This window comes from Pteropus medius, unplaced genomic scaffold, assembly GCF_902729225.1.
Source record: "Pteropus medius unplaced genomic scaffold, Ma_sr-lr_union100, whole genome shotgun sequence".
Lineage (NCBI taxonomy): Eukaryota > Metazoa > Chordata > Mammalia > Chiroptera > Pteropodidae > Pteropus > Pteropus medius.
In genome coordinates, this window is record NW_024348304.1 from 1,269,382 (window position 1) to 1,279,290 (window position 9,909).

The following is a 9,909-nucleotide window of genomic DNA, read 5'->3' on the forward strand; positions in this document are numbered from 1 at the left end:
GACTGACTCACACACTGTGTCACAGCATCTCAGGCGCAGTGTCCACACCAGACGCAGGGGCTTCCTCGGCTCCTAATAGCAGAAGTTTCTCAGGAATGGATCGGACTAGATTTCTCTTCTAAACTTATACCACAGAGCAAGAGGATTATATTTACAGGACAAGAAATCTGCCATCGCTATTTTTGTTTCTGAAACGGCATTCATGTAATGACAGCACAAAAAGGAAAGCTTTCACGGGCTGTCAGGAGATTTCACAGTGAACAGTTAAATCATTATCTAATGTCTAAATGTTTTAGATCAAGCTCTACAACGGTGCAGCATTTTTAAAAACTCTAATCTCGATAATTAAATGGTTAGTAACCGTGTTGATTCATCTGGTTTTCATTAAGTCATATTTGGAGCATGTGTACATCACATTTAGGAAGAGTCATGGATGTTTGCTGATTAAATAAGAATAACCAAAACCAGCGAATCCGATCCATTTTTAATGGTTTAAGGAGTTGACGATAATCATTGATTCGCTGCAGGGTAACTCGGCACCGCAGCAGGACAGTGTACATGAATAAGCCATAACGAGTCCACTTCAACACAACCAAATCATCGGTTTTCCCCTCTTGACTTTGTTACAATTTCCTGTGTCATAAAGACATTTTTCCCCAATACCACACACCGTTCCGCCTGCTTCGTTCACCCATGCATATAAAACGACGTGTCCGAATCTTGAAAGACCCATTACGTCCTGAGGTCTCGGGTTCCCAAACCTCAAAGCTCTACAGGTGGGGGACCGGGGACCTCCCTGAGCTTGCCCCCTTCCTGATCCGGGGCTGGAAGACTGGAAGCAGCAGAAGCACCTGGGCCACGAGGCTGCGACCGGACTTTGGGAATCTCAGATGTGGAGCGGGCGCCTCCGGTCCGTGACATTTCGGGGTGAGCAGAGAAGACAGAGAAGCGAGGCGCGGAGGTGAAGGGGAGTTAGGCGCGGACCGCGAGTGGGGTGCTCCGCTCCGCTTCCTGGCCCACCGCCCGCCACCCCGAAGCTCCGTGGCCTTGGAGCCGATGCTCGCTCATCCGCGGACTGAGCCCGAAGCCCTTCACCTGCCAGGAAGGCCTTCTTCCCCCAGCGGAGGCGAAGGGCTTAAAAACACAAACGTTTGCGATGGCTCGGTCTACAGATATTTCAGTCAGCCTTCAAAGGAGGATCTCAGGATTTTTCTCCTTTTGAGGAGAATGTAACCAGTTACAAAACAGCACGAGTTGAAGGTTTGGCAGAGAAAGGGGCAGATGGGGAGGCCTGAGACCTGAGGAGCGGTGACGAAGCTTCAGAACCCAGGGGGCGTGGGAGGAAAGGGGCTTTGCTGCTCACCGCCCCTGCTCTGGCGGTGACCGTGGCCGCGGGAAGGAACGGGGCCTTGGAGAGGTTCAGTGACGTGCCAGTCGTGAGCATTGTGACTGGTAGGGCTACAAGAAGCTCAAGCCTTGGCATCTGCCTCTAAATCTCATTCATCTGTCATATTGTTGCTTCTCCATCTTCTTAATGATTGGACAGACCTCATCTGCAAGAGACGTTATCACCGAGCTTCAGCCGTGCACTAGAAATCACATGATAGCACTCAGCTGCTAAACTCATGAGAGAGAGAGAGAGAGAGAGAAGAGATAATTTTAAAGTTATTTTCTTATTCAATGTAACAATACATAAGCCACATTACATTGACTGGCTGGGGGGAAAGCTACTAACAAGATAATTTATTCTGTAAAAGATTTTTTTTTTAAGCTCACTTTTATAATCTACGAGGATGGCTCACTAATTTTTCGAAATTGTATTTTCATGTATAATGTCATTTTTGTGGAAAAACGATTTAAGGTTCCTTCTTTTCATCATTTGACGAATAAAAAACGTCTTTGACCTTCGCTCAAACTCATTTTCTCTTCAGATTAAGATACGAATGGCATTCATTATGAAGACACTATGATAATTAACGCCCACAGCCTAAAGTAGAATTCTCAGAAGTTCACAATGACACAGGGAGGGCTGTCATCTGAGGCGTCTTTTCTCCTCTGGCTGCTCACACAGTCTGACTTCCACGTTGCCGTCGCAAATGCCTCTCCCTCGGCTCCCCCCACCGGGTTCTCTCTGCAGCCAGTCACTGCTTTCCTCTGCGTCACGGTCATTGCCGAATTTCCACGCCTCCCTGCCGGAGAGACAGTTTCTTTTACTATGCAGTAACAAACTGCAGATAAAAAGTTTCTTTCTGACATTTTCATTCAGAAACGCATACACGATGGGATTGCAGATGGAACTGGAAATCCCAATTATCTGCACTGTGGCAAAAATCATCTTGATTGTGACATCATCGTGTTCCTTTTCAAAACTGCCTGAAATAAAAAAGAAATTCTCGAAAATGCATCATCGTTTTAATGAGCATAAAATAAAATTTCTGTTTAGCATCTATCTTTACCAAACACACTTGGACAAGTGATTAAAAGTGTGAAAAATTCTCAAGACCATTTTGGGGCTAGCCATTGATGTCTGAAGGAAAATGACCTTGTGATGAGTCTTCATTCTTAGAGGCCTACAGGCATAGCCGGGTGCCCCGCACATATCGGGGGACTCACTCCATTTCAGCTTGATCCCAAGTGTCATATAAACTGGAAGCAGTAGCGACTCTTCATATGTCCACTTGTGTTATAGAAACAGTCATCTGAGAACCATGTGACATCTCAGATCATTAGAATTCACTGAGAAGCCGCCCAAAATCCCACATGGTATTAAATTCATGTGGTTTAAGCCAGGGTTCCCAATAGAGAACCACTCACAGGATGTCACACCGCTCCCAATATTTAAGTGGCTTGAGGAGAACAGAACTTAAGAAGGCATAGCATGGAAGGAGACTCTCAGAAGCTTTCCTTGGCCTTCTGTAATTATTAAAAAATTTGGTCATAGTCATATGTAATTACCACGTAATAATCTCGAAAATATAAATCTATTACTTGATGTTTGATGACCCAAGGGAATAGCAAAAATTTCAACGATTCATCGTCCATTCTCACAGGAAATAAACGAGAACTTCTGTCAAATGAGAATGGCAAGCCCTGACTGTACTCCGTCATCATGTAAACAATGTGGAAAGGTGCCCAGCCCAGCACGCAGCGAAGAGAGCCACCACTGTCACCATCGTGATGACAGCTCGCTGCTTCTTCCTGGGCTCACGGGGATTCATTGTTAGTGTAGTTCTCCTTGGCAAAGGTAACAAACTGACAGCAAAGCTATTAAACAAAGTTTGAGCCCAGACCTTTCACCCATACTTTTGCAAATATCAATGAAGTTTGTGGTTAAATGTGGCCGTTCACCATCATTTCCATTGCTATTACCCTCATCCCTATATTTCTCACATTATGAACTTCCTTGTGATGTGTGCTTATCCTGGGTCTAGCTCTCTGCAGACTGCTGAGCGTGGATTATGCCATTAACCTTCCCAACAAGCCATCGGTCAGATGCAGAAACTGAGGCTCAGAGACGGTTAAGTAACTTGCAAAGTCAGCTGACTAGCAAGGGATCGAAACTAATGAGGGCTGGTTCGGATGAGACGTAGGAGGTCTCCCTCAGTGTGTAAGCTCTTCGTCACTTTATATTGAAGAGCGCTCATGCTCGTGATTGAAAAATATCAATATTTATGAAATATGGGAAGCCCTAAGGATATAATTAAAATGTAATCCTTTATTATATCTCTAAATACCATGATTAACTCGTTTTCTCCATTACTCCTGTAAAGAAGATTCACATCTGCAAGGAGTCTATATATCTGCATGGTGCTTTACATCTATCAGAAATCATATTATTATTTCGTTTTTAACGTGGCGGCCCTTTCCTTCTGAGGAAGGGGGAAAGCTGAATCAGCAGGAAGTTCCAAGGTGCTTGCTGTACATTGACAGGGGGGATTTTTTTTAATATACAAACTGGGCACTAGAGGTCACTGCACACTTGAATAAACGGTAAAATCTCATCAAACCACTAGACACTGGGTTTTATTTTTAATAGCCATTCGACGTGGATTATAAAATAAACCATATGAACTACAGGTCCCATAGTAGTATAATTGTGTTTTAAATTTTCTACTAATGAGTATGATCCAGAAAGCAAAAATGCTTAGGTGAAAATCAAATATATCAATAATTAGTCACTGAAAGTAAATGGCAGGCTCTGGTTCCCAAAGGTTTATCCTAAGTGTCATCTCCCGTATGTTAGCGTCGTCCTCGGGTGGGAGGGAGCACGGACGGGTGTCGTGATGCTCCGTGGTACGCTGAGGAAGGCCGGGGCCGTGCGGGTGAGGGGACCTGCCCGCGTCACGGGGCCAGGGAGCGGCAGAGAGGAGAGCGCGCCTAGCCCTTCCTAGCCCATGGAAACGACGTGTGGATGGAAGGACAGCACCTTCCAAATTCCAAGGAAGCGTCTCTCTGTGACAGTGGCTTCCCCCTTCATGTGGGAGCCGGCGATCTCGCTCTTTCTTTCTGCCACACGTAAAAATCTCGGAAGCTTAAAGACATGCCCTACATGTGAACGACAGATGACACTTCGACTAAATCGCCCAGGAACTCTGAGAGCCCTGGTAAGTATCCCTTCCAGCACAACCAGTTGAAGACCTTTTGAGCAGAGGTGACTATTTCATTGAACGGACCTGGCTATTTTCGACATTTCTTTTCCGCGAATGGTTCGAAGCGCCGAGCTACATCCCCCACTCGCTGGTTGATCCAAAGCGCATAAGCCGAGCAGGCCGAGCATCACCAGCAGAGGCCGGAGGAAGGGGGTGAGCGGGGTAAACGCGGTACAGCTTTTCCGCTGCGCGGGGCTGCCCGCTCTTCTAAGCAGACGTGTTCTTTCTCGTGTGAGAAATCGTACTTAATCTTCAAAATAAGAACGACTCTGTTAGGAGAGCCAGCCATGGGCACCGAGGTACAGAAAGCAGCCGAGCACTGCGGGAACGCGGCGTTCAGACCCTTACGTGCTTCCAGTGACATACGAGGTCGAGTGTTCTTTTGTTGTGCAGTGTGGTTTGCCCACCTCGCTGCTTAAATCCTTAAGAGTTCTGTACTTTCTTTCCTCTTTTAAATGGACTGGAGGTCCACGGCCCGCTCGCTGTTTATCTTAACCTTCTGCCCTATGGTCGGAAGTGTGCAGCTGGGTGCAAGAGCGTGTCAGTGACCAACGTGTGTGTGAACGTGATGTGTGTCCTCATGCCCGCTGGTTTAGCGCTGCGTTATTTTGCTTCCCCAGCTGGTGCGGAGACACGTTTTGACACAGCATCAGGGTCCTCCCAGTGGCTAAGCACCGAGAGTCCGCATTTGTCGGTGCCATTTCAGATGGCAGTGATCAAGCGGCTTGTAGAGACTCGAGAAAGGCAACCATTCCGAGATGAATGAGAAATCGGAGTTCGAATATCGCTAATCTACAAATATTCAGATTCAGTTATAAGCCTTTGAGGTATGTATTTTGCAGAAATGGGATGTCTGTTTATTAATACTATTTCTGACAGACTCATGAGTTCCAGTATGATTAATAACTATTAATAAAATAGCAAATGCAAGTAAGGGACAAACTAAACATTTAAAGGATATTCGAAAGTCATCTCTCTAGATAATAGGAATAAAAATTGGAGAATTAATAAAAACTGTTGTCATTTTCGTCACGCTCTAGCTTCCAGAGGAAGAATCCTTAGATCTTAGACATACCTCTGCCTTCATTCCCAGCAAATATTATCACCGATCTTCAATTCCAGTTGAATGAGGGGAGAAAGCTTTTTGGTATTCTCACCGGAGGAAAGAAACTTCAAGTTCTGATCCAGGCGTCATTTTATAGATATGACTAGGAACGAAAACACTCAGTGAATAACCATTTCAAGATCCAAACACCCTGCGGACAGGATATTAAAGTAAAATCCATTCTGACTTCATGTAGACAGAGGCCACCAGGGCTAGGAACTGTGATGGCCACATATCGACACCTCCCAGAGCACAAGCCTGGGCCGGCCATTTCCAAACAGGGGCATCGTCCTGGGGACAGCAAAGATGCTGAGAGCATGCTCAGACGCTTCTATGGAAACCAGTTTCAGAACTTCCATTTCTAAACACACACTGCTTCAGAGAGTGGCCCAGGCAGAAGTGTCACACCGGCGCCCACATCCCCAGGTCCGGCCTCGTCCTCACCCTTCTCCCAATCTACACACGTCACCCAACCCGAATCTTGCTATGGGGAACCAGTAAAAAAAAATATACTGCGGACGCCGGAGCCACCTGGATCAAGGCCCCGTAAGTGCAGACAGGGCTTTGCGCTTTTCCCGACATGAAATGTTGTCTCTGCTCCGGGTAGAGCTCGGCATTAGAACAAAGGGCCTTCGACAGGCGCGTGGGTGGCGTGAATTCACATTGTTCGTGTCGGGAAGCGGGGTGGCAGTTTTAAGTTGACCACCTTGCTGCTGCCACCCCCGTGAACATCGTCCACTCTGTCGCTCCCGAGAGGAGAAGCCCAGTGAGAGCAAAGCCAGGAGGACGTGTGGAGCCGGCAAAGGGACCTCAGAATTCACGCAGACCAAGCCGTCGCCGAAACAAATCCCCTCTCCACCTCCTGACACAAACGCCCACCGGTCTCTGTGGAAGAGGCGCCCCCGGCACACGCCCGCCTCAGGCCTTCTCCTGGCTTTTCTTTCTGCTCGGAGCCTTCTCCCCAAGGAACGCCCCGCGCCCTCCACCGAAGTCGGCTCCGGTTCAGCCTCCCGGTGAGGCCGACTTGCTCAGCAACCACATCCGTGGCTGCAGCCCGTCCTCCCCCCGGCGTCACCTCCTCCCGGTCCTCATCTCTCCGAGCCCACTCCTCACAACCCGTCCACTTCCCAGCGTGCCATCTCGGTTACTCACTGGTGTCATCGTCTTCTGAAAGTGTCCCCACACCCACGAGAACGCAGACACGCCGAGAGCGAGGAGTTCCGTCTGCTTCCTTCGCGCAGTCCCACGCGTTCACCGTGGCACCCGGAGGCTGTCGACATTCATCTGATCGGCGGGGGTGAGTGACAAGGAAGCTCTTAACCTCGGAAGGTGGACAAAGAGCTTTTCGATAACTCCGCCCACCTGTTCTAGTTTTGCTTTCAGAGAGTTTCAGGACTAACCAACTGCGTTTTCCAAACAGCAGCCCCTCACGCCCTTGAGAGACACCTCCATGTCACTGCTATGTCTTGTCCACTACTTGAGAGACACCTCCACGTCACTGCTACATCTTGTCCACTTGCCCCGGCTACTCCTCCCTGGATGTGGCCCGTGGGAACCCAGCCTGCTCGGGGTGTGGTCTGCCTCAGGCAAGAACTGTAGGACTGTGTCATTGACTTGGGTCTGAACACCGTCTTCTGTGACCGGAACCAAAACTAGTCTTTTGTGCTAGAATTTTCAAATGGTTGGTGTCTGTCGTACTTGAAATCAACCTGAAATAAACTGAGTCTATTTAATAGAAAATTTCTATTCATTGAAGATTCCTGTGACTAAGGAAAAAAAAATGTGTGCAGATATTAAAAAAATATATATGAATAAATCACTCACCTAGGTATTTCTCCAGTTTCTTGAAAATTTGATCAGAATTTTTTCTCTTCTTTCAACCAAATTTTATTTTGAAACAAGTTAGACAGGCCTAGGTTAAAGGAATCCCAGAAGAAACTTTCTATGAAATGCACATGGATCCTTTATCAACACATTTTAGGCACAAACAAATAAGAATTATTATTGTAGTAGTCACTGTAGTGATCTCATCGTAGCTTCATCCATCCTAAATATATTGATCTTGTCCGTCACGATAGCGTGGGGGACTAGCCACCCGATTTCCTATCAGGACACTCCCTGCTCTCGATTCATCTGATCTACGAGTTAGCCACCACGAACCTCGATTTCATGGTTCGTGAAGAGGGATTAATAACGCCCCATGGTCACGTGCGTGCAGTCTGAATCCTTCACAAAGCGACATGAGCACCCAGTGCAGGGTGCGTTCTTTTAAAAATGGCCACTCCTTTGTCATCGGACAGCCCGATGGAAAGAATCGAGGTAAACTGGGTACGTGTGAGGTCAATAGCTTGTTTGCGGTAAGCTGCCCACGAAGGACATCTGGTGCTGTGATGCTGTGATGCTGTGATGCTGTGTCCCCGATGACGGTTCTGCGGCTCGGAGGGGTCAAGGGCTTTGCTCACGTCCACAGCGGTGTGCCAGCAACGAGGCCCTGAGCCCATGTCCCGACACTGGCTCCCTCCACCACCTCACCCTCGCTTATCTCGGCCGCCCCGGGCCACGTGTCTCCTGCTCACAAATCATCCGTTTACTCGTCTGGCGAGAATGTGGCACCAAGCGGCGGCTCTGTAATCTGTCATCTTACTCTTTTTATGACTCTGTCAGCGTTTGCCCATCTCAGTACTTCTGACGCTGGTCCAGCCAGCTTTCTAAGACATCACTAACAGGGTTTCCGTGACCACATCTCCACGTTTCGTCAGCGGCCTGACATGTAATTTATCGAGGCTGCAGATTTGAGTTCTCTGAATAAGAGGTAGATATTTGACTTTTGCTTTAGCCGTCTCTGCTCTGTCCTTTTATTATGGAGCGATCGTTTTTCAAGGTCCAGAAGACGAAAGCAAACTAGGCATTAAAGAGTCTGGTTTTTCTCTCTACCCTGTTCCAGCTCTTTGCTCCGGAAAGCTCTCTGATGACTCTTCGGCCAGCTCCTTCTGCATCTCAGCGTTCCTGATGTGAATCGCACGGGCCCCAGCCATTTTGCAAGAATGTGTCCTTCGTGGCAGTTCTTCTCATAAACGACCATTTTAAACCAGGATAGTCCTAGAATTCTCTGTATAAGGAAGGCACTGTGTTCTCGGGCTGTGCTTCCCGTTTTTCCCTGGGGGAGTATCTGGTTTTACTATCAGAGCTGTTTCTCAGAGCCTGCCTGGAATGGCTGCTCCCTCACGTCTTGATTGTCCATCATCCTCCTGCATTTCCAAAAAGCCTCTGGTGCGTGTGTCCCCCAGGTGGGCCGGTGATGTGGGAGCCCCTGCCAGGGAAGCCGAGGCCGGAGCGGCCCAGGCCCGTCCCGAGCATGGCGAGGATGGAAGGAAGGCCGGACTGTGCGGCCCAAGCTCCCCGGGCCAGTAACTGACCGCGGCCAGTAACTGACCGCGGCCGAGCAGCCGCTGACTCAGAGCGCGCCCGGTGCCCACCAGGCCCTCTGGACGGCCCTGCGAGCCTCCAGCGCCCTTCCAGTACCTTCTCTTCTCTCAGGCTGCTCAGTGCTCAGCTGTTGTTCGTAGCCAAGTAAACTGACTTCCACGTCTCCCTTTTTACCTTTTCTCTGGAAGGCAGAGTTTCTAAAGCTTAGAGTGCGCCGGCCAGTGTCCCTCCTGTGTGCACTGGTGACTGTGACAATACGGCCCAGACCCCTCTCCCCCGCCGCTTCCGTTTCTGCTACACCTGACTCTCGCATAAAAAATACGATCATTCTCCTTTGCCCACCGGACTAGAAACAAATGCTTTGGTTTCATATCTATTGCTTCTGTTTCCAGCCTTAACTTGCTTAGGCAGTTTTCTTTTCCAGAACACGAAGTCTTTGCTCTGGACGTAAATGGTGTCCACTGCCCTATCTGCGCACCTGCCCTCACCTACCATCATGCACAGTGCCGGCCTCAGTGACTCCAGCAAAAACAAGGTCTGCTTATTCTTAGACATAATGCTTGGAAGTTGGTAACAATTTGGCCACTATTTGTTTCCACCTTAGTATAGCAGGGACGTTCAAAAAGGGTCAAAGTACAAAGGACAGAGTATGCATATGTAGAAAAGATTGAAAGCGTTCTTTCATTAATTTAGAAAATGGTATCATGAACTATAATTGCATAGAAGTAT

General features: G+C 48.2%; 1 protein-coding gene across 1 annotated transcript; it reads right to left on the reverse strand.

Annotated features, from left to right (window-relative positions):
* Positions 1-770: 770 nt before the first annotated feature.
* Positions 771-4,938, reverse strand: QRFPR (pyroglutamylated RFamide peptide receptor). Its single transcript, XM_039879664.1, is given in 10 exon segments — positions 771-1,617; positions 1,777-2,094; positions 2,097-2,244; positions 2,246-2,373; positions 3,096-3,135; positions 3,138-3,198; positions 4,674-4,723; positions 4,726-4,762; positions 4,764-4,851; positions 4,854-4,938. Coding segments are annotated over 9 exon segments (699 nt in total). The 3' UTR covers positions 771-1,617; positions 1,777-2,032.
* Between the last annotated feature and the right edge of the window lie 4,971 nt (positions 4,939-9,909).